The sequence below is a fragment of the Piliocolobus tephrosceles genome, chromosome 5, assembly GCF_002776525.5.
Source record: "Piliocolobus tephrosceles isolate RC106 chromosome 5, ASM277652v3, whole genome shotgun sequence".
NCBI classification, from domain to species: domain Eukaryota; kingdom Metazoa; phylum Chordata; class Mammalia; order Primates; family Cercopithecidae; genus Piliocolobus; species Piliocolobus tephrosceles.
In genome coordinates, this window is record NC_045438.1 from 132,277,137 (window position 1) to 132,301,852 (window position 24,716).

General features: G+C 44.1%; 2 protein-coding genes and 1 pseudogene across 6 annotated transcripts in view; 1 reads left to right on the forward strand and 2 right to left on the reverse strand.

Moving 5' to 3' along the window:
• Window positions 1-7,068, forward strand: part of STK38 (serine/threonine kinase 38) — a 56,957-nt gene extending 49,889 nt beyond the window's left edge. Inside the window, exons 10-14 of one of the 2 annotated variants that reach the window (XM_023212660.3) lie at window positions 1,009-1,126; window positions 2,481-2,604; window positions 3,078-3,173; window positions 4,152-4,246; window positions 5,045-7,056. In XM_023212660.3, the coding sequence (XP_023068428.1) occupies window positions 1,009-1,126; window positions 2,481-2,604; window positions 3,078-3,173; window positions 4,152-4,246; window positions 5,045-5,175 (564 nt within the window). In that variant the 3' untranslated portion in view covers window positions 5,176-7,056. Of the gene's footprint in view, window positions 1-1,008; window positions 1,127-2,480; window positions 2,605-3,077; window positions 3,174-4,151; window positions 4,247-5,044 lie in introns of both variants that reach the window. The other variant, XM_023212659.3, reaches the window with a different exon arrangement.
• Window positions 7,010-7,148, reverse strand: LOC111543208 (annotated as a pseudogene).
• Window positions 7,149-10,185: 3,037 nt separating this feature from the next.
• KCTD20 (potassium channel tetramerization domain containing 20) overlaps window positions 10,186-24,716 on the reverse strand; it is a 56,833-nt gene continuing 42,302 nt past the window's right edge. For 3 of the 4 annotated variants that reach the window (XM_023212655.2, XM_023212656.3, XM_023212654.3), the window contains 5 exons: window positions 22,091-22,193; window positions 21,603-21,723; window positions 19,293-19,490; window positions 16,407-16,517; window positions 10,186-14,170 (listed from right to left, as the gene is read on the reverse strand). In XM_023212655.2, the coding sequence (XP_023068423.2) occupies window positions 13,878-14,170; window positions 16,407-16,517; window positions 19,293-19,490; window positions 21,603-21,723; window positions 22,091-22,193 (826 nt within the window). In that variant the 3' untranslated portion in view covers window positions 10,186-13,877. Of the gene's footprint in view, window positions 14,171-16,406; window positions 16,518-19,292; window positions 19,491-21,602; window positions 21,724-22,090; window positions 22,194-23,110; window positions 23,275-24,716 lie in introns of those variants that run through there. The other variant, XM_023212657.3, reaches the window with a different exon arrangement.

The window sequence follows — 24,716 nt, forward strand, 5'->3', positions numbered from 1 at the left end:
TTCTGCCTCCTGGGTTCAAGCGATTCTCCTGCCTCAGCCTTTCGAGAAGCTGGTACTACAGGTGCACCCCACCATGCCCAGCTAATTTTTTTTTTTTTTGAGACGGAGTCTCGCTCTGTCGCCCAGGCTGGAGTGCAGTGGCCGGATCTCAGCTCACTGCAAGCTCCGCCCCCCGGGTTTACGCCATTCTCCCGCCTCAGCCTCCCGAGTAGCTGGGACTACAGGCGCCCACCACCTCGCCCGGCTAGTTTTTTGTGTTTTTAGTAGAGACGGGGTTTCACCGTGTTAGCCAGGATGGTCTCGATCTCCTGACCTCGTGATCCGCCCATCTCGGCCTCCCAAAGTGCTGGGATTACAGGCTTGAGCCACCGTGCCCGGCCTAATTTTTGTATTTTTAGTAGAGACTGGGTTTCACCATGTTGGCCAGGATGGTCTCGATCTCTTGACCTCATGATCCACTCACCTTTCAGCCTCTCAAAGTGCTGGGATTACAGGCGTGAGCCACCGCGCCCGGCCAGATACTTAATCTCTAAACTGGGCTCTACCACCTAACTAGTTCTGGGGTCTTGGGCAAAGCCATTTTGAGCATCAAATTGTATCTGCAAAGTTAGGCTAATAAGGTCCTCCTTGGAAAAGTTTTGTCGGGATTAAATGAGCTCATGTATATGAAATTTTATATATATGTATATATAACTCATGTTATATATAAAGTACAGAGCCTGGTACCTAATGGGTGCTCAGTGAATTGTAATACTAGTTATTATGACAGAGATGCCTTCGCCGTAGTGACTGATAGTTAAGAAAGGTCTCCCACGTCATTAACAAAGCTTTCTTGTTCATTTTGGAAAGTGCTTTGGCAAATCAAGCTTGCCGTTAAGCCACTGGGCAGTCCCACGTATTTAGCTTGGGGGTAGCTTCTGGTGGTATTCATAGCCTTTGGTTTCTAGAACAGAACTCTGGGCACCTCCTGCCTGGCTGGGCCTCCCTGATGTGTGGTCCATGTTTCAGGCCTTCTCCACAGTAGGCACTCCTGACTACATTGCTCCTGAGGTGTTCATGCAGACCGGGTACAACAAGCTCTGTGATTGGTGGTCGCTTGGGGTGATCATGTATGAGATGCTCATCGGTAAGTTGCATGGTTTCAGAGGACTTTTTCTGTGCATCCGTGACAGACTTCTACATTGATATCAGCCTCTGTTTCAATTGGCAGTGATCTAAGTGATTTCCCCACTTGTCTTTCAAAGTGAATTGTTTTAGACAGATGACAACTCTTTCATGACAACTCTTTCAGTAAGATGTATCCCACTCCATTCTTAGGCTTACTGGCATCCTGCAATTGCTTTGTTGATCATTTTTTATGTTTTTCTTTCTCTTATACCTTCATCTTCTCCATCTAGAGGCTCTTTCAGTCACTAGCACTTATTAACATCTGTTGTATGCAGAGCATTTTAACTGGGCGTTGCCTCACTTTTCTAATATGCTGCCCCCTTCCTCTGTCAAAGCTTTCAAATCATGGGACCCTGTGGCCTCTCTGCCTCTTATTGTATTGGTGTATCTCTGTGTTTATGGGACGCATCTGTGGGGGTGGTCATATGCCAGCGAGCAAGTATATCCTTGTTGGTTCCGAGTGAGTCTGTCTGCCTGCTTTGGCTTCAGGAACATGGGAACAATGCCTGTGGAGGTGGGCGTACACCATCTGGAGGGAAGATGGGGTGATAGGGTGTGTGCGTGTTTGTCTTCTTGCCTGTAGTTCTCAAAAAGACGCATGGTGGTCCTTTTTAAAATCTATGCTTTTTTCTTATTCACGTTATTTGGTACTTTACCCATATAAGGGTATTTCTGGAATGATATTGTTTCATCCTTTCATTTCTTCTTTGGGCATGGTGATTCCCACACCTGCAATTCTATTTATGTCCTCCTTTCTTTTCCCAGCTCTACCTATTAGCTGACTTCCTAGTGGTACCAGAAGCATGATTTCACTTTGGGTCTGGGAGTTTGGGGGAAAATGAAAAATAGGTTTAGATATTTTCTGGGATAAGTGGAAATCCTGTCTATGTCATGGCCATACAGAGTAATCCAGTAGTCATTAAAGACATACAGAATCAGGCCGGGCACAGTGGCTTATGCCTGTAATCCCAGCACTTTGGGAGGTCGAGGCGGTAGGATCGCTTAAACCCAGGAGTTCAAAACAAGCCTGGTCAACATAGCGAGACTCTGTCTTTACAAAAGAAAAATAAAAAATCAGCTGGGTATGGTGATGCTCTTCTGTAGTCCCACCTACTGGGGAGGCTGAGGCAGGAATTCAAGGCTATAGTGAACCATGATTGCACCACTGCACTCAGCCTAGGTAACAGAGTGAGACCCTGTCTCAAAAAAAAAAAAAAAAAAAAAAGGACATACAGAATTGTATTAAGGAGAGTAATCTTGGTCAGATTCAAAGTTCTGGAGTGTAAAAGCTCCGAAGCTCCTTTTTATTACAGGCTACCCACCTTTCTGTTCTGAGACCCCTCAAGAGACATACAAGAAGGTGATGAACTGGAAAGAAACTTTGACTTTTCCTCCGGAAGTTCCCATCTCTGAGAAGGCCAAGGATCTAATTTTGAGGTATTAGAGAACATCCATCCACCTTCTTTCTCAGCTTTTTCATATGAATAATTCCATTTTTTAAAAACTGTTGTTATCTCCTGAATCTACTTTCTGTTTCCTCCTGTTCCTCTCTTTAAATGAATAAAAAGGCTGTGCGTGGTGGCTCATGCCTATAATCCCAGCATTTTGGGAGGCTGAGGCAGGGGGATCACTTGAGCCCAGGAATTTGAGACTAGCCTGGACAACACAGCAAAACCCCACCTCTAAAAAAAAATTGACTGGGCATGGTGGAACCTGTGGTCCCAGCTACTTGGGAGGCTGAGATGGGAGGATCACTTGAGCCCAGGAAGTTGAAGCTGCAGTGAGCCTTGATTGTGCTACTGCACTCCAGCCTGGGTGACAGAGTGAGACCTTGTCTCAAAAAAAAAAAAAGTTTTTCTTTTTCTGAAGAGACTGCTTGAGGTGTGCTGAAAGGCCTCTGTCTTTTCCAGATTCTGCTGTGAATGGGAACATAGAATTGGAGCTCCTGGAGTTGAGGAAATAAAAAGTAACTCTTTTTTTGAAGGCGTTGACTGGGAACATATCAGGTATATCCATATAAACACTTTCAGAGTTATTTCAGAAAGTCTCTAGTTTACTTAATAATAATTTGGAAGGACCATCATTGGCAAGCCAAGTAAGGGAAGAGAGCTTCTTAGAGATCTAGGATCTTTTCCTGATTTTCATTCATGGTGATTGGGCATTGGGTTTTTTGTCAGCCATGTGTCATGGAATATATTGAATCTAGCAGTTATTTACAAAGTGAAGTGAACTTTGTTTTTTGTGGTGGAGGGAGCATCTAGGAAGTGTATTTACCCTTTACCTAGAACGCAGCAACCTCTTAGGGCCCACCAGCGGGCCTGTTCCTGCCCACAGGGTGGAAGGTATCACTGAAACATAGAGAAGGGAGAAAGGAGTGGAGGAAGGATTGGAGGGGTAGAAGTGGAGAGGGAAAGGGGAGAGTGAAAATTTTTATGGTGGGGGTTGTAGACTACGGCCAATAGCCGTGAGAGCCTAGACCACCTGCTGTAGTCCAGGCCTTTTCATTCAGTCATTGGTTATTAAATAGAAGGTGAAGAAGTTTTCATTTATTTTATAATTGTGTTCTGATGTGCTGCTTGTAATTTTTTACCTTTGCCACTTTTTTAGCTATCCTACTCGTTGGCACCTCCAGTAGAAGAAGGGCAGAGCCCTACACAAGGGGACATTTAGAGGTTCAGTTTCCCTTTTTAGTAGACAGGACAGGCCATTGGGGGAATTGCACTAACTTCAAGTTTTAGTTATTCTTGTCTTTCTTTCTAGCTGTGAATGATTGAGTTTTTTTTTAAATCATAATTTACTTTGTTTGGGTACAGTCATTTGGCTTGGTTGGTCAGTTTTTGTAAGTTTTTCAGAAAAAGTAAATGCTGCCTGCCAGTGAAGAGTCTTCTCATGTCAGACCAGGGGTCTTTTTTTGAGAAAGACTTGAGTGGTATGATCCATATGATTACTAACTTAGTAATTTTTGGCATGTGTATTCTTGGCAGAGAGAGACCTGCTGCAATATCTATTGAAATCAAAAGCATTGATGATACTTCAAACTTCGATGAGTTTCCAGAATCTGATATTCTTAAGCCAACAGGTAACACCACCAGCATTGTCTCCTGCTGCCTTATAAGCACATTATTTACCCCCAATTTTGGGATGATGTTTACAAGTCAGGGTAGTGAACATGGAGAGGAACTTCAGTTCTTCAGGTTCTTTGTAAGTACTTTTCCAGTTCTAATGCTAGGTAGTGGTGAAACCTTGGTGAATGGAAAATGAGTATCAGCTCCCATGTTTAGACTGCTCAACTGGGTAAGTTACAAAAATCTGTTCCTTTGTTATTTACTAAGTGTTAGGTAATCTGAAATTACAGGAATGGGAAAATAAAACATTAAAAAATTTGTGGAGAAATACAAGATTTAAAGAACATGAGCAAGAAAATGTAGAAAATTCACAGAGTGAGGCCAGGCACGGTGGCTCACGCCTGAAATCCCAGCACTTTGGGAGGCCGAGGTGGGCAGATCACGAGGTCAAGAGATCGAGACTATCCTGGCCAACATGGTGAAACCTCATCTCTACTAAAAATACAAAAATTAGCTGGGTGTGGTGGTGCATGCCTGTAGTATCAGCTTCTCGACAGGCTGAGGCAGGAGAATCGCTTGAACCCAGGAGGCAGAAGTTGCAGTGAGCCGAGATCGTGCCACTGCACTCCAACCTGGCGACAGAGCGAGACTCTGTCTCAAAAAAAAAAAAAAAAAAAAAAATATTCATAGAGTGAAAAATAAGCTTTACCAAATAGAAACTGGTATGTTCTTCAGAGCGCCATCTTCAGCACCGTGAGTAGTCCTTTGGAGGTAAGGCAGTGAATCAACTCTCACATCTATTTCTTTCCCAGTGGCCACAAGTAATCACCCTGAGACTGACTACAAGAACAAAGACTGGGTCTTCATCAATTACACGTACAAGCGCTTTGAGGGCCTGACTGCAAGGGGGGCAATACCTTCCTACATGAAAGCAGCAAAATAATTCTCTTGCCATGGAATCCTACATGGAACAGAGTTCTTTGTGCAACATCACTCTTTTCCTCTCACACTCTTGAAGAGCTTCCAAGAAGTTGATGGAACCCACCAGTATGTCGTAGTAAAGTCTCCTGAAATGTGATTGTAAGAGGATTTTCTTCCATAATGCGTCTGAAAAACTGTAAACAAAGACAACCATTTCTACTGCATCGGCCATAAACAGCTATCCTGCTTCTTTCGAAGCATCATGAGCCAATTTGGTAGGTGTTTTAAAAACAACTTGAGTTTTCCTAAGTTCATCAGAATGAAGGGGAAAAACAGCCAGCATCCAACATTACTGAGATTGTCTTGTATAGTCATCGAATATCAGCCAATTCCTGTGATTTTGTGACACGCTCTCTGCCAAGCCCACCAAGTATTTCCTTTATAGCTAAAAGTTCCATAGTACTAAGGAAATAAAGCAATAAAGACAGTCTCAGCAGCCAGGATTCTGGCTGAAGGAAATGATCCACCACCCTGAGGGTGGTGATGGTAGTTTCTACCCATACCTCAGCCTCAGGCGAGTGGCTTATAGCCTCCATTCATGGTGCACTTTATTTATGGTACTAAGATAAAGACTGTCAATCCATTGATTTATCTCCTCCCTGTCCCCCATCTATACCCATGCTGCTTTTCTGAGTGTTGATGGGGGTTACCAGCTTGATCCATTGTTGCTCTTAGAAGGCCCAGAAAGTCTTTGGGCATTGCCAAGGAATCCCGGATTATGTGGAAAACCCTCACTTTCTCTTCATGGCTGTACCAGAAAATCCCTAAGACAGATGTTGCCGTGGACCAACAATACCTACAAGTGCTGCCAACGGGAACTCAGTTTATTCCTGGGAACTTAACAAGGAGAGCCCAGGCCTAGGCAGGAGGCCTGGAACCCTCTTGGCTAAGGTGCTTTTCCTGTTCCTGCAAGGTCTCCAGAACCTCTTTGGAAATGGTGAAGGAACCAGCCCAATAGAAGTAGAGCCAGCTGACAAGTCCTTGTAAAGCTCACTCCTCAGTCCTTGGCGCAACCATGTTTTGTCTTCTCTCTTGGTATTTCTTCTCTCTCAACTTTAAGTAGCCACTTTGCCTTGGAATCATGATTAATTTTTTCCTTTGCAGATGCCTTCCTGGGGGATACTCCTCCCCACCCTAAAGGGTCGCCTGCAACTTAGGCGGATTGGGTCTCTCTGCTGTGGTGTTCTCTCATGAGAGACCCTCTGAATTGTATAACACAAAGTGCCTTCTGTTTCACAGCTGCCACCACCTTTAGAGGAATTTTGTCAGAAAAATGTGGAGGCTCCATATTAATGCATTATTTTTTAAAACGTTTTGATAACTCTTAAAGCATCATTTGCACCTGTGTGGGAACTTCGCCTGCTGCAGAGCATTGTGGCCAAGCTGCAGCTGGGAGCCTGCTTTCTGCCAGTAATGAGGTTGTGAAGATCAGTTTTGAAAGGAAAGTATGTCCTAGCTTAGCCATTCAGAAGAGAAGAATGGAATATCAGAGTTACGGTTGTCAGTGAAACTGCTTTGAGTTTTAACTTCTTAGAGGAAGAAAAAAGGTTAGGGAAGTCTCAACTCTGGATGAAGGTGATGTGTTTGCCTCTCAGTCTTTCATTCATAGCCGGCTAGTGAAAAGGAAGTAAATGAGATTCTTTTGTGTAACTTTGTAGTCTCTTTGTATTACCAAATAGTTGGGGTGTTGACTCCTGTGTGTTTTGCAAGAATGTGTAGTAAGCCTGGGTAAAGAGAAGTAACTGCAGTGTTGGGAGAGCCTTTGTGTGGGGGAGTGGCAGGGGATGATTTGTTTTAGGGGGAAATGCCCACATTTTAACTTTTAAACTTATGAATAAACTGTTTGAAAACAGTAGTAGAAATATGTGATGTGATTTATTAAACTGATAAGAACAGATACTGCATTTGATCTTAGCAAAAAGGCCAAGAAGGGATTGTGATGTGATTTAAAGCAAATAGTGGCATATAACTCAGAGGCAGAGTGCTGGTGGCTGCTTTTAACTAACCCCTTTGTCCACAAACCATTAGAACGCCTAATTTCAAGTGTTAATTTCAAAACTGTGTCACCATCTTCATGCAAAGTGCTTTTCCATCTCAGGGAAGCTGGGACTGACTTTTGTTCTTAGGAAGCTAGTCTCCTGAATCACTGTGCATATGAAGAGACTTCTCTTGCCCCGACTGCATGTACTTCTTCCACCCACCTCAGTGTTGCAGGGCAGTGGACCCTCCCCTCACAGTAAGGCCAAGGGCACATCCTGACAAAAGTGCTGTCATCTGGTGGACCTTTTGTACAGCCCTTTACAGCCTAGCCCCATTTTTTCCCAAACTGTAGTCAACCAGGAATCTCATGAGCTCATAAGATGGAAATGTTGGCCAGGTGCGGTGGCTCATACCTGTAATTCTAGGACTTTGGGAGGCCGAGGCAGGGGGATCACAAGGTCAGGAAATCGAGACCATCCTGGCTAACACAGTGAAATCCTGTCTCTACTAAAAATACAAAAATTAGCTGGGCATGGTGGCACGAGCCTGTAGTCTCAGCTACTCAGGAGGCTGAGGCAGGAGAATCGCTTGAACCCGGGAGGCAGAGGTTGCAGTGAGCTGAGAGCGTGTCATTGCACTCCAGCCTGGGTGACAGAGCGGGACTCCGTCTCAAAAAAAAAAAAGAAAAGAAAAGGAATTGTTCAGCCCTGGGTCCATCAGAGCAGGGTTCTGTCTCTGAGATGTTGTGTACTGGAGGAGTCCCATATGCCCCACTTATTAGCCCCTTTCTGGGTAGGGAAAAGCACCTCAAGGAGTCAAGAAGGGAGGGGCAAAGACCAACTAGAGTAGAAACTGCAGGCAGAGAAAGCTAAATGCAGCCAAAATGGGTAATGTCTTTCTAAGGCTTATAAATCCTAAGAAACATGTTGGGCAACACTGGCTCAGTGTTGATCCTGTTCACAGAAATTCTGTTTCCTACTCTCATTGGGGGAGTGAGAAAATAATATGTAACTATTGCATACTAAAGTGAAACCAAAATCATATCATTCGGTCTCCCAGTTCAGGAGTGCGTCACCATTTTCTTCAGTACCTGTTTCTTTTTAGTTGGCTTGGTTGATTGGCATTTATTTCGTACTCCCCTCCCCTGCATCTCAATTACCCAGGCTGCTTTTCTGAGTGTTGATGGGTGGTTACCAGCTTGATCCATTGTTGCTCTTAGAATTACTTTCAAAGGGCTGGGTATGATGGCTCACGCTTTAATCCCAGCAATTTGGGAGGCTGAAGTGAGTGGATCGCTTGAGCCCAGTTAGTTCAAGACCAATCTGGGCAACATGGCGAAACCCTGCCTCTACCAAAAATACAAAAAATTAGTGTGGTGGCACGTGTCTGTGGTCCCGGCTGCTCAGGAGTCTGAGGTGGGAGAATCACTTGAGCCTAGGAGGTGGAGGTTGCAGTGAGCTGAGATCGTGCCATCATTGCACTCCAGCCTGGGTGACAGAGTGAGACTGTCTCAAAAAAAAAAACAAAAGGTCAGAAGTAAGATTCACATGAGTTGCTTCAGGATTAATACTCAGGTTCTGCAAAACAGATTGCCAATTTGAAAACTCATCTATACGGCCTAATAGGAGTCCCCCTCTGCCATCAGTAGGTAATGCTCTTTGTCAGACTTACTTCCTTGGAAAGCACTTTTTTAGATCGCCTTGTCCTGGTTCTCCTTGGCTTCTGTGTAACCCAAGTGGTGTTTTTAATTGAATTCAGAAGGATTCAGTGAATGGTATTTTCATTTCCTACAGAGCATATTTCTCTGGAATGATCCATCAAAGCCAACACTGACAAAAACAGCCTCCCTGATGCTTTTTCACGCACGTTTTCAGAGATAAGACACTTTGCCCAAGCAACATTCAAGCATCTGTGACGTACAGAGCTCAGTTCCAGGCAGTCTGGTGAGGCAACAGGGAGCTCACCGTGGTTCTGAATTGCAGATCAGTTTGAAAGAATTCCCTCCAAGTGGCTTAATGGAATGTAGCATCACCTTATTTACATTAGTGTTGATGTGACAGTGATGACAAGCCAACCCAGAGTTGTAAGTAGCTTAGTGAAGCATCCTAGAGATGTTTTTATTTAGGCAGCAGTGATTTAGCAGAAGGAAAACAAGTGAGCAGTCCAGGGTTTTGTAGGCTGGTCGTTATGCTCCTGTGTTGTGGTGGAGGCATGGATCTATGAATAGGTATTACTTTTGTGAAGAGCATAAGGAATACTCTGCAGTCACTTTTACTTTGTTTCTCACTTCTCCACTTTAATCCATGCTCATCTGGTCTCTGTCCCATGTGTGAAATGTTAGTATTAATTATCTGCTGTGTAAAACATGCTTGTATTTGTTATCACTCCTCTAGTCACTGGTGTTCTGCCATATCCATTGGGTTCCCTTCAGTCCTCATCTTGATCTGCTGCATTCACACTGTTAACCTTTAAAACAAACAAACTCTCCTTCCATCTCCCTGACTTCCTTACTAGTTCCACAACACTTAAATGTTGGTGCTGGTGCCTTTGCCGTCTTCAGTCATGTGATCTCTTGGTGATCTCCATACTGTGGCTTCAACTACCACCTTGGCAGTGAAGTCCTCAAAGACCCACCTACTTTTGTTTTTTTTTAAGACGGAGTCTCACTCTGTTACCCAGGCTGGAGTGCAGTGGCACAATCTCGGCTCACTGCATCCTCCGCCTCACAGGTTCAAGTGATTCTTCTGCTTCAGCCTCCCCAGTACCTGGGACTACAGGCATGTGCCACCACGCCTGGCTAATTTTTGTATTTTTAGGGGAGAGAGGGTTTTGCCACCTTGGCCAGGCTGGTCTCGAACTCCTGACCTCAAGTGATCCACCCGTTTGTCCTCCCAAAGTGCTGGGATTACAGGCATGAGCCACCGCGCCCAGCCCAACATCTTTATTTCTAATTTTACTTTCTGCTAAAAAAAAAAAAAAAACCGACACTCAAATGATATTTTATTATAGAAAAAGCATCCCAAATACAGGATTTCGTAAACACTGGTACGTGAACAAGTGCAATTTTAAAAGTAAATACAAAGTAAAGAGGCAAAACCTGCAAGCATTTTGCCTTCAGAAGAAAATGTAATGTTCTCCTGCACTAGTGATCCCACCCAGAACACAAATATGGCTCCGTCTCCCATGAAGGCATCAGATTTGCTTTCTGAGCTCAGTATACCCATTTCAACAATTGCAAAGTGATGGCAAGAAGTGGCTTTGAATACATTACTACAAACCCTTGACTTAAAATGTTGAGACAGGGTCTTGCTCTGCCATCCAGGCTGGAGTGCAGTGGCGTCATCATGTCTCACTGCAGCCTCATCCTCCTGAGCTCAAGGAGTCATCCTGCCTCAGCCTCTTGAGTAGCTGGGACTACAGGTATGCACTGCCATGTCCATGCCTGGCTATTAACTCCTGACCTCAAGTGATCCTCCCACCGTGGCCTCCCAAAGTGCTGGGATTACCGGCATGAGCCACTGCACCCAGCCAAAACCTTTTTTTTTTTTCTTTCTTTTTTGAGACAGAGTCTTGCTCTGTTGCCCAGGCTGGAGTGCAGTGGCACGATCTTGGCTTGCTGCAACCTCCACCTCCCGGGTTCAAGCAATTCTCCTGCCTCAGCCTCCCAAGTAGCTGGGACTACAGGTGCTCACCACCACACCCAGCTGATTTTTTTTGTATTTTTAGTAGACACGGGGTTTCACTGTGTTGGCCAGGCTGGTCTCAAACTCCTGACCTTAAGTGATTTGCCGGCCTTGGCCTCCCAAAGTGCTGGGATTACAGGCGTGAGCCACCAGGCCTGGCCAAAAACCCTTGCTTTTTAACTTCAGAACACTCAAATGTTAACAATACATTATAAGCCTTTCCAGGGCTTAGGGGAAACCATTAGATGATCTGACTCGCTTTAACACCGTCATCTTGCCCGCCCTCCAACTTCTCAGTGGCAAATGTTTCCTCATCGAAACAGCATGGTATGATGCAGATGCAAACTCAAGATTCTAAACTTCAGATTCGGGTTAATCTCGGCTTGCCGATTACTCTGGCTAAAACCATTTTCTTATGAAAATGTTTCTCTGTCAACAGCCTGGCTTGCTTTATTTAGGCACTTAGAAGAAAACACCAAACCCAAGTTCTACCTTTTTACAATTAGAAATGCCTCTTACCCATCTGACCAGTAACCAACTATGAAGGGGGTGACCTCAACCCAGCCCTTGTTTCTGTGAGAACTGAGAGGTCCTGCTTTTGCAGAATGGCCTGCCTCTGGGAATGCAGCAGGCGTGGGTGAGCTCCAGGTGGAGGGTGATGGGAGGGGCATAGACATAAACCTTCCTCTCCACCAGAAGGAACCTGTGATCCCAGCTTTTCCTTCAGTCACCACCACCTCGTGACACTAGAAAGCCTACCGTCAAAGATTTCCAGCTTACTCAAACCCCACAGGTTGGGGTTAAATGCATGTTAACCTAATTTGGGGGAAAAAAGACCTCAATCTGGAAAGCCTGAGCAAAGTAAAGGGTTACACAGAACAGTGTCAAGTATATGCCATACTTCATACTGGTATTTTCCCTAAGCAAGAACTAATTAGTTTTCATTTTTAAGTGTTAGTTGTGGCATGTTTACACTTAAATGTTAACAATACCTAAACTGTGAAACAGAAGTTATACATACTTATCATGGAATATACAAACACTAGGTAATTCAAATTTCCTTTGTAATGGCATGAAAGTCTACTGAGAAGCAGAAAGGAAGCACCATTTAACAATTATCTGGGCTAGTCAACTGGTAGTGGGTATAAATGTACTGGTAAGGTCAAGGCCAAACCTGACCTCAAATATGAGCCAATTAGTTTCATAGAAATAAAATTACCTTCTAGCTACAAATAATCCTAACCCGTAATCTAGGCCATTGGCCTTGCAAATGGATGCCAATAGTCATCTGGTGGGGGATAGCTCAATTTAACCACTTACTACGTCCTAGGGAAGAACATTAATTTCCACAGTGATGCCAGTCACATGTAGAGAACATAAGAACACTTCTTCAGCCCTGGAAAGAGCTTTCAACATCTACCCGGCTTTTATCTTTGGATGATTATGACTAGGTCATTACATGGAATTGAGTAGCCTCTCCTACACAGGATGAGCATCCCAAATCCAAAAATCCAAAATCTGAAGTGCTCCAAAATCTTATTTTTTTTGAGTGCCGACATGATGTTCAAAAGCCTTTCAGATTAATACTTAAGTATTCCAAAATCGGAAACCTGAAACCTTTCTGGTCCCAAGCATTTTGGATAAGAGATACTCAACCTGTATTCCAGTCAGCTTCTACCACAAACTGGGAGATAATCCCAAAATACTTATATCTGGCTCTGGACTCTAAATTTAGCCATACTATTAATAGCCATGGAGAAGAGGAAGGAAGATGGTTCAGCACTGTGGGGGCTGAGGAGGGTGATCTGGGTGATCATGTACTGATAATAGAGCTGATAGATCAAATAAAATGACTGGGCTTAATTTCCATTCAACTCACCATTCCTTTAGGGATGACATTAGTATAATTTTCTTACCCAATGTGTGAGCAGCTATTAGGCTCTTTCAAGAACCAAAATACACTGATATCCAAAAATCCCATGGTATGAAAAGATACAGAGAAAAATCCTGCTAGGATAGCGACTGTGCAGATGATGCTTCCCACCTAGCTTCACCCCATACACCCCATGCTGGCATTCTTACACGTCTTTCTGTTGAGAAACTGAGCAATTGTGAGCAATTTCTGTCCTCATCTTAAAAGCCTTTAAGCCATATCTAAGGTCTCCTAGCCACATCCACAGCACTGTGCTGCTCCAGAGTGTTAAGACCTATGGTTTCACACCAGATTCCAAACCAGGATAACCCAATTGGCCTGATTTGGAGGTTCTTCTACTTGTGTTGTGAGTTTCATTCCAAATGAATCATCCATTTGTTTTTAGACTCCAAAACCTTGAAGCTAAAAAGGTGTCATCAACATTGTTATTCCATTATCCTTCCTGCCAAAGAATCTGTGGTTTTGAATTGTTCACTGCGTTAATGAGACGCAAATCTGAATTTAACCTCTTAGGAATTTCCTTTTGGACATTCTGAACGAGACCCTAGTTCTTTCCAGATGCAATTTGGGAGCAGAGGCCACCAAGAATGGCATCTTCATTAACCTCTAATGAGCATCCGATTGGTGCCTGTTTTTAAAAGTTAGAGATTGTCACCTTTTAAGTTTGGTCCCTTTGCTACTAAGCAATTTGCCTGGTATAAAACAAAACAAAAACAAAACCCAAGAACAGAGTATAAAGGATAAGGACTGCTTTGCTAAACACGAGGCAACAGTCTTGACTCCCTTTCCTGCTTTTGCCGTTACACAAAGACTCAGTGAACAGCAACCAGACCCAAATTTTTCCAGTTACCAGGGCTGCTGCAAAGATGGTAGCTAATTTGAGTACTTCTTCATCCTCTGCCAGAGGCACAGACTTACTGAAAAGGACACATGTTAATTATGGGAGAAAGGAAAAGGATAGCGGAGAAGCATGTCTCCTACTCAGGGTGACACAAATCATGAGGGAGGGCTGGCTGCAGGCATCCTAGGTGAGATGGGCTCCCACAAGGGGTAGACCCACAGCTGGCCCTAATCCTGAAAGTCGTTAGAAGCCATCTGAGAAAGTGGGGCATTTAGCCGGTCAAGTTCATCCACTTGGGGTGGGTGATGCATTAATATTTCATGGTCCTCCAAGACATCATCTCCAGCAGCTACCAGATTCGTGAGGGATTTGCTTCGAACACACTGGAAATCCACATGGCGACTCTTCCCTTCTTCCTTTTCCCATGACATCTGGATGAAGGGGCGTTGTACGTAATTATAGATGACTTCAGACCGGCCACCAGGCCTTCTCTTAATTTTTTCTTTACAGGTAGGGTAACCTGCAACGGAAAAAGGCCATTCTCATGACTAACATATTGTGCTCACTCTGCTGTCCATACTTTCTCCTTCATAACCACATCAGTTTTCTCCCAAAATCACAGCACAGAAAATATGTGGAAAGTGACCAGTCCCTGCCCCATGCTCTCCCAGCCCCAGTCACCTACATGTTCACTTCCTTTTAGTCAGATAGTAGGTCTTGTCCCTAGAAGGAACTAATCTGAGAAGTAACAAGAATTCTATCCCTTCTAATGGAAAGGAGAGAAGCCTCTAACTAGTTCAGGAGCCTGTTGTTGCTGGCAACAACACTATAGAACAAAAATCCTGCCAAGGCATGGCTACCCAAGCCTCTTAATTCTGTTGCTTAGAGGGCATACTATATGAGAAATAGTTAAGGAAATGTGGAGTGTTTAGCCTAAAGAAAAAACAAAGATGCTGCCTAAAATATGTGAAAGTCTGTCACATGGAAATGGGAAAAATAGTCAAAGTAGCTTCAAAGGCTATTAACTAGAAGGCACGCAGGAGAGGGAGGCCGTTATCTATTAAATATGTATGGCATAATGTTCTAATGGTAAAACAGTTTAATGGGTTGTTCTGGGAAATGCACCTAAGAGACAAGGGAAAGACCGAGTAGGAGGAGATTTAATAATCTCAAAAATGTCTTCCAAGGCTGGGCACTGTGGCTCACACCTGTAATTCTAGCACTTTGGGAGGCCAAGGCGGGAGGATCACTTGAGTCCAGGAGTTCAGAACCAGTCTGGGCCATAGGGAGATCTCATCTCTTAGAAAAAAGATTAAAAAATAATAATAATGGAGCACAGTGGTGTGTGCCTGTGGTCTCTGCTACACGGGAGGCTGACCAGTTGAGCCCAGGAAGGCAAGAATGCAGTGGGCCATGATTGTGTCACTGTACTCCAGTGTGAGCAGAAGAGTGAGTGAGACCCTGTCTCTTAAAAAAAAAAAGTCTTCCAACTTTAAATTCAACTTAAGTCAGACACAATGAAGCTCTGACGGGTTCTGTGGGCAGAAATGAGGCAACAAGAGTAGCAAAGCACAAGAGTCAAAGATCCACATAGGAGGTCAGGCATGGTGGTTCACACCTGTAATCCCAGCACTTTGGGAGGCCGAGGCAGGCGGATCACGAGATCAGAAGATCGAGACCATCCTGGCTAACATGGTGAAACCCCATCTCTACTAAAAATACAAAAAAATTAGCCAGGCCTGGTGGCGAGTGCCTATAGTCCCAGCTACTCAGGAGGCTGAGGCAGAAGAATCGCGTGCATCAAGGAGGCAGAGCTTGCAGTGACCTGAGATGGTGCCACTGCACTCCAGCTGGGCGACAGAGTGAGACTCCATCTCAAAAAAAAAAAAAAAAAAAAAAAAAAGATCCACACAGGGGAGACCAGATGACTTTAGCACTCTCCAGGAATCAGTCTCTTTAGAGCCTTCCACGGGGACCACAGGTTGGGAGCCACTGCTCAAGATCATTCAAAGTAGTTCTGTTAATATATTCAGACATTCCTCAAAAGTATGGAATAATCTTTTTTTTTTTTTAGACAAAGTTTAACTCTTGTTGCCCAGGCTGGAGTGCAATGGCACAATCTCGGCTCCCTGCAGCCTTTGCCTCTCGGGTTCAAGTGATTCTCCTGCCTCAGCCTCCTGAGTAGCTGGGATTACAGGCATGTGCCACCATACAAAAATGCAAGTTTTATATTTTTAGTAGAGATGGGGTTTCTCCATGTTGGTCAGGCTGGTCTCAAACTCCTGACCTCAAGTGATCCGCCTGCCTTGGCCTCCCAAAGTGCTGGGATTATAGGCATGAGAAACTGCGCCCGGCTGGAATAATCTTAAATTGTGAGTCCCCAAGTTATTTTTTCAGAAGGACCCTTCCAGATGCCAGAAACATCTTCACCAAGACTGGTGGCAGAATGACGCTCTCACCTGGTGAGCCCCCAAACCCTGCTGTATCTCCTTACCACTGTCCTTTGCCCTCACTGCTCTTTATCCTGAAGTAGTAAACTCGAACTTGTTTCTGTGGCTGCTCTGAACCATTTTCAACTGGAGATAAAATGAAAAGAAAAATGACAAAAACAAAAACAGGAACCCTTCAAACTTGAGTAAGAATGTGGTTTTCATGTATGCCTATTTTCTAGGCCCTCTGGAGGCTAAATTTTGAGGACATAAGCTGTGGCCATAGACCCAACCTAAATATTGACTGGGATTTTTTTTTTTTTTTACCTTCAATTCCAATGCGAATGTTTTTCAGGCCCCGTTCCTTTAACACTGTTTTTGCAACATCCCTATTCTCAATATATTTGAAGAATCTGTAGAGCTTGGAGCTATAAAGAACTGTAAAAGAAAAAATAGGGGTTAGCCATGGAGTAAAGACCTAAGAGGAAAGAGATAAGCTAACAGAATCAAACTAATGAAAGATATACTTGACCACTAATCCCAAATAATCCAGATGGATCAAAGATTAATGTTAAATAATACATAAACCATAAGAGAAATTTTTATAGTCTCAGGGTGGGGACTTTCTGGGTACAATGTTAAACCTAGAAGTCATAAAAGCTGATGATTATAGAAATATAACATCTCTGCATAGCCTAAACTACCATTTACCAAAGCTAAAAAGACAACTGAATGAGAAAATACTTGCAACTCATAAAAGGCTAATTTCCTTAATTAGAAAGAGCTGCCACAAATAGAACTTTCACAAATCACTAAGTAAAAAACTAACAATCTGATTTTATAATGGGCAAAAGGCACAAACACCATTAACAAAAAAGGAAATTACAATGGCTCTTGAAAACGAAAAAGGTTTGGGCTGGGTGTGGTGGCTCACACCTGTAATCCCAGCACTTTGGGAGGCTGAGGCAGGCAGATCAGTTGAAGTCAGGAGTTGGAGACCAGCCTGGCTAACTCGGTAAAACCCTGTCTCTACTAAAAATACAAAAATTAGGCGTCATGGTGGGTGCCTGCCTGTAATCTCAGCTACTTGGGAGGCTGAGGCTGGAGAAGCACTTGAACCTGGGAGGCGGGAAGTTGCAGTGAGCCGAGATCATGCCATTGCACTCCAGCCCAGCCAAGAGGAGAGAGATACCATCTAAAAAAAAAAAAAAAAAAAATTCAGCCTCACTGATGAAATAAGAAACGTAATTAAAACTCATGCCAATCATGAGATTCTACGGTTTTTTACCTATTAAGAAAGTAGCAAAGATAAAAGTCTTAAAAACACTTTTGGGGCCAGGCACAGTGGCTCACACCTGTAATCCCAACACTTTGGGTGGCAGATGCGGGAAGACGGCTTGAGGCCAGGAGTTTGAGACTAGCCTAGGCAAGGCAACATAGACCCTATTTCTACACACACACACAAAAAATTAGCCAATCATGGTGCACACACCTGCAGCCCAGGCTACTTGGAGGCTGAGGTGGGAGAATCACTTGAGACTAGGAGTTTGAGGCTGCAGTGAGCCATGGTTGCACCACTGTACTCCAGCCTGGGTGAAAAAGCAAGATTCTATCTGTAAAAAAATTTTTTCAAAAGCCACTGTTGGCCAGGCATGGTGGCTCACGCCTATAATCCTACACTTTGGGAGGCTGAGATGGGTGGATCACTTGACGTCAGGAATTTGAGACCAGCCTGGCCAACATGGTGAAACCCTGTTTCTACTACTAATACAAAAATTAGCCAGGCATGGTGGCACACACCTGTAGTCCCAGCTACTTGGGAGGCTGAGGCATGAGAATCACTTGAACCTAGGAGGCAGGACTCTGTCTCAAAAAAAAAAAAAAAAAAAAAAAAAGCCACTGTTTTGGTGAGGGGGTGGGAAACAAACCTGTCATGTATTGTTTTGTGAGTGTAAATTGGTACAAATTTTATGGAGCATAATTTGGCAACATCTATCAAAATTATAAAGGTACAATTTTTTTTTTTTTTTGAGATGGAGTCTCGCTCTGTCACCCAGGCTATAGTGCAGTAGCGTGATCTCGGCTCACTACAACATCCAACATCCACCTCCTGGGTTCAAGTGATTCTCCTGCCTCTCAGCCTCCTGAGTAGCTGGGATTACAGACATGAGCCACCACGCCCAGCTAATTTTTGTATTTTTAATAGAAACGGGGTTTCACTATATTGGCAACGGTGGTTGTGAACTCCTGACCTCAAGCAATCCGCCCACCTCGGCCTCCCAAAGTGCTGGGATTACAGGCATGAGCCACTGCGCCTGGCCAATAGTTTAAATGTCCAGTAACGGCTGGTTAAATCAATGATGGCACATTTGTGCAAGGGAATACTATAGAGCCACAGAAAAAGAATGTCGAAGACTTTTTTTTTTTTTTGAGAGAGTCTCACGCTGTCACCTGGGCTAGAGTGCAATGGCGTGATCTCGGCTCACTGCAACCTCTGCCTCCCAGGTTCACCTGATTCTCCTGCCTCAGTCTCCTGAGTAGCTGGGACTACAGGCACGCACCACCATGCCTGGCTAATTTTTTGTATTTTTAGTAGAGATGGGCTTTCATTATGTTGGCCAGACTGGTCTCGTACTCCTGACCTCGTGATTCTCCCGCCTCGGCCTCCCAAAGTGCTGGGATTACAGGCGTGAGCCACTGCGCCCGGCCCATAATATCAAAGATTTTTGTTAACATATGGCACAGAACAGTTGTATAATATGGTACATGAAAAAGGAGGAGAAAACAAGTAATTGGTTATCTATGTACATTGAATATACTTGGAAGCCCGTAAAAGAAATTGAGAAGCAAAACTGGATAGATGGGGCAGGAGAATAAGACTTTTTAGTGTATATCCTGTTATGTTTTTTGAATTCTGATTACCAATTCAAAAGGATTTAAAAATGAATTAAGAGAAGAATGACACCATCATTTAATGTGCTGCCTCAGTATCTTACACAATACGAGACACCAGAGAAAGAGTGAATGGTGTAACAACATTCCCTGTGTTCCCCAGCATAAAGGCTAGACCTGCATCACTAGGGATTTGTCATCCAGGTGAGTGTGCTCATCACAGGCTCAATATTGATATTCACATTGGTTCTAGGATCAAGCTGCTACTCCAGGTAGCGAGTTTCTTGCTGAAAACATCTACACCATGCCAGAAGCTCCTACTTTGGGAATATTCCTCCCCCATTGGTGGAGGGTGGTCTTCATCCCAGTCCACAGAATCCTCATCCGTCAGCACAACAATGTGGCACTCTCGCTCTCCTTTCTTAGCACAGCCCACCATAATAGGCAAGATCAGCTCTTCGAGGTAGTGATCAAACTGCTTATGAGCACCATCATTGGACAGTTCATGGAGTAAAGCACCTGCAGAGAGAAAATGTAGGTGAACATGCTTTCTGCCTAAATGCACATATTACTGGAGAGAAAAAGACTATGAGGGAATGGCTGTTATCATTGATGAGGTTCAGAGAAGTGGCACATTTAAAGGCAAAGAGGTTGTTTCCTGCTCCAAGGTGATAATTAAGCTTTGTTAAGGTATGTCTCCTATTCTACCACTCTTCAATTTACTCATGTTTAATAATCCTTGAGCATTCTGATCAGTTGGGGTTTTGTTGGACATACAAGGTCAGACCATAAATGTTAATTCTGTAAGAGATGAAATCATCATTTGTAGTACCTCTTCTGAAGATGGTTTGGATCCTGATTTCATGGAGTTAGAGTACCATAATAGAGGAATAATCTGAATTTTGGTGACACCAAAGGACTTACTCTAAATGTGTAATACACTCAGTAGAGAAATCACATGTACTTCATGCAACATGCAGGGAAATGTATCATGAAATTCAAAGAATAGTTATTTAAATAATTTCAGGAAGCCCAGGTAATAAGAGCATGGAATTTGCAGTCAGACCATCTGAGTTCTAATCCTAGTCTTAATGCCTAGAGCTCTGAACAAGCTGATTTCTTAAATGAGGTTATCACCCATCTTTCAGGATTGTTAAAGATTTATGGCCGGGCTCGGTGGCTCAAGCCTGTAATCCCAGCACTTTGGGAGGCCGAGACGGGCGGATCACGAGGTCAGGAGATTGAGACCATCCTGGCTAACACAGTGAAACCCCGTCTCTACTAAAAAATACAAAAAACTAGCCGGGCGAGGTGGCGGGCGCCTGTTGTCCCAGCTACTCCAGAGGCTGAGGCAGGACAATGGTGTAAACCCGGGAGGCGGAGCTTGCAGTGAGCTGAGATCCGGCCACTGCACTCCAGCCTGGGCGACAGAGCAAGACTCCGTCTCAAAAAAAAAAAAAAAGATTTAAGCAAGTCCATATCTATAAAGCACTTAGCAAACACTAAGTTAGTAATTATAGGCTGGGCGCAGTGGCTCACACCTGTAACCTCAGCACTTTGGGAGGCCAAGGTGGCAGATCATTTGAGGTCAGGAGTTCGAGACCAGGCTGGCCAACATGGTGTAAACCCTATCTCTACTAAAAATACAAAAATTAGCTGGGCATGGTGGCATGCGCCTGTAATCCCAGCTGCTCTGGCAGAAGAACTGCTTGAATCCAGGAGGTGGAGGCTGCAGCGAGCTGAGATTGTGCCACTGCACTCCAGCCTGGGTGACAGAGCGAGACTCTGTCTCCAAAACAAAATAATAATAATAGCCAGGTGTGGTGGCATGTACCTGTAGTCCCAGCTACTCAGGAGGCTGAGGTGGGAGGACTGCTTGAGGCCAGGAGTTTGAGACCAGCCTGAGCAACATAGCAGCAAGATCCCATCTCAAATTTAAAAAAAAAAGGCAATATAATGATTAGGAGAACCTGGCCAATTTGTGCTATTTGACTTTATTAATGAACTGTTCCTCATGTTGGACAATCAGTATCCTTGTTTGTTAGAGTTGAGACACCAAAGTCCCAAGAGGGAAGCTGTCAGCTTGGTCTCCCACTGGTCAAGCTCCATTTAGAAACTACTATCTGTTTTCCTTTGTCTGCTCCAGTTCCTCACAGTGCTTTGAACCAAGAGAGGAAAAGGGTTAGTTAGTATCACATCTCTGCCTCTGCAGAAGATTTTCAACCTACACGTGAAACTCCTTCTGTTTAATAATAGAAAATGTCAGCTGGGCTTGGTGGCTCATGCCTGTAATCCCAGCACTTTGGGAGACCAAGGCCGGCAGCTCACCTGAGGTCAGGAGTTCAAAACCAGCCCGGCCAAAATGGCGAAACCCTGACTCTACTAAAAATACAAAAATTAGAAAGGCGTGGTGGCAGGCGTGTGTAATCCCAGCTACTCGGGAGGCTGAGGCAGGGAGATTCCCTTGAACCTGGGAGGTGGAGGTTGCAGTGAGCCGAGATCACGCCACTGCACTCCAGCCTTGGCGACAGAGCGAGAGACTGTCTCAAAAACAAAAAAAAAAATCAGTGACTACAAGAAAACACAAAGTTCAGCTGCTTAAGTGCAGCTGGCAGCTGCTCCTGTACTTACTCAGATCTTGACATCGGATAGTGTTGAAATCAAAATTAATGCAGAGATAATCACATGTATCTCTAAGATCTGGGATAGAGATGCCATCAGGACAATTGATGATACCAGTTTTGTAATAATCCTGTAAACAGATTAGGAAGAAAAAATGTAGGCAAAGAACAAGATGAAAAATTACTTCTTCATCCCTATGCATTCCTGGTTCTGTTAAAACAATGAGCTACCAGAATTATCACCAAATTGGATGATTCATTAGATGGCAAAACAGCTCCTGGCTATCTTGACTTGTTTAATCAGAACTTGGTAACTGATAGAGCTCACACACAAACAAGCAAAGATTTAAAAGTTACAGGAACAGAAAACAAAGGGAGAAAGGAAACAACTGGAAACCAGAGACCCTAAAGTCAATACCATAGTTGATGGAACTCTCAAGGCTATTGATCACACATGCCCCTGGGGAAGAGAATGTAACAAAAAAGGCTACCACACACCAGCACTGTGCGAAATACAGTTGCACTGATGCCTTCAGCAATCTCATACTCTCCCTTCTCATTGGGCCGAGTGAAGTTGTACTCTCTTCCTGGTCCAAACATCCTGAAAGATATCCAGGCAATAATGTTATCTTCTCCAGCATGATTCTTCACAGATAAGACTTCTCCCTTCTCCACCTCATTCTGGAAGACTCCATCCCACTCTCTCATGGTATAAATTAAAAACATAGCACTGGGACCCAATGCCTACAAGACAACTCAAGTCTTAGGAAACTCCCTTCAGACAGGAAAAGAAGGCAACTGCTTTAAGCATTTGTGTGCAAAGAAGAATGAAGGATCAAGTCCACAAACTTCATCTGTAGTGAGTTTCTTTGGCAGTAAATGCAGTAAACAGCAACTGCAGAGGTGGCCCTTGGAAAATATCTGTTTTGAGATGGTGGCCTTTCATGCCCTCCCCACTGCCCAAGAACCTGCTTTTCTATACTGACAGCTCAGGAAGACAGCATCTAAGCTCCTTTTTATTCCTGTCTCCTCGTCTGTCAACACTGACCTATCTAATATGCCATTCATCAATATTTCTGAACTTTACTTTTCAACATCTCATCTTCTGTTAGATGCAGCTATGTTAATGCTTTCCTGGTATGTCTTAATAGTGGAGCTCTGGGGGAAAAATGGCCTTACTCAATACAAAGAATAACTAATGATGGGATTTTCAGATCAAGTAGAAGAGGGTAGGCATTAGGCTTATCAGCAGTTTACTGCATTTCAGAGAGACAGGCTTGCTGTTAGCATGAACTCAGAAGTCATGAGGGAACAGGGAGGAGAGCTTTTCTTATTCGCCTCTCCCCATCCTTCCTCCCTCTGTCAGATCCCCTGCAGTCTAAATGACCCCATGACTTCCACTCCTGCTGCACTTCTGTGTATGAGCTGTGGAATGGTTAGATAACACAAAGGATAGGGCAGGCAGCTGCTATCTTCAACCAGCCTAAGATTTGACTTCCCAATCAAATGGGGGCTTACTGCCATTTCCTTCCTTAAACTGCTGGGAAGTGTTGCTCTTCAGCTGTTCACAACTGTTGTCCTCCAGCCTGAACTGGCTGCTTTTCAAAGGTCTGAAAATGATTCCATTTCGGCCAGGCGTGGTGGCTCACGCCTGTAATCCCAGCACTTTGGGAGTTGAGGCACGTGGATCACGAGGTCAGGAGATGGAGACCATCCTGGCTAGCATGGTGAAACCCCATCTCTACTAAAAAAAAATACAAAAAATTAGCCAGGCGAGGTGGTGGGCGCCTGTAGTCCCAGCTGTGCAGGAGGCTGAGGCAGGAGAATGGCGTGAACCCGGGAGACAGAGCTTGCAGTGAGCCGAGATTGTGCCACTGCACTCCAGCCTGGGTGACAGAGCAAGACTCTGTCTCAAAAACAAACAAACAAAAAGAAATAAAGAAAATGATTCAATTTTACATGCTTCCCAAGTAACTGTACCACACATAAGAAATCCATCTTGATAAAAGTAGCCTCCAAAGAATGCAGATGTTTTTCTGGAATGCTCTGGTTGAATGAAGTCTAGCTCAGAGAGCTTTGAATAAAAATAGTGAACATATTGTAAATATAATCCTCCCTATTTATCATAAGTAGGACTTCAGCTCAGGGTATTTAGTAATGGCATGGATCTGCATTAATCCATTCTCTTTCTCTCAGCTTCTCCCCTTGTGACTAGTGGCCCACATCTGTAAGCTCACTGGCTAGGCTCAAAAGTACTGTATATAATCACAGGACAGGTAGCCACAGAACAGAACAAATCTAAATAACTTACAGAATTTATGACCTTGCCAATTCAGCTAAATGAACCATACAGATAAAGAACCAGACTCTCTTCTTCATGGAACAACCCATTCCAAGATTCAGAAAACCAGTTTCACCCAAGAATCTATTACCCAGAAAACATTTGCCTTTCTTCTCTTGATCACTACTTTCAGAGGCAACATACCTAAAACAGCCAGCCTGCACTGAGAAACACTTTTTTCAGGGGGTGGGAATGCTGGTAATACCCAAACTGAGAACAGGAATTCAAGCCTGATAAAAAAAATACAGGGCAAATCTGGAAAATGTGTTAATGTTCTACTTTTATCTTAATTCAGATGTTTAAGAAATATGCAGACAGGTTTGGTTCTAATTAAAAAGTGGTTCACTGTAGCCAGGCACAGTGGCTCATGCCTATAATCCCAGCATTCTGGGAGGCTGAAGTGGGCGGATCACGAGGTCAGTTCAAGACCAGCCTGACCAACATGGTGAAACCGTCTCTACTGAAAATACAAAAATTAGCCGGGTGTGGTGGCACACACCTGTAATCCCAGCTACTTGGGAGGCTGAGGCAGGAGAATTGCTTGAACCCGGGAGGTGGAGGTTGCAGTGAGCCGAGATTGCACCACTGCCCTCCAGCCTCGGTGACAGAGCGAGACTCCATCTCCAAAAAAAAAAAAGGCCGGGCGAGGTGGCTCTTGTTTGTAATCCCAGCACTTTGGGAGGCTGAGGAGGGCGAATCACCTGAGGTCAGGAGTTCGAGACCAGCCTGGCCAATATGGCAAAACCCCGCCTCTACTAAAAACACAACAGTTAGCCGGGCGTG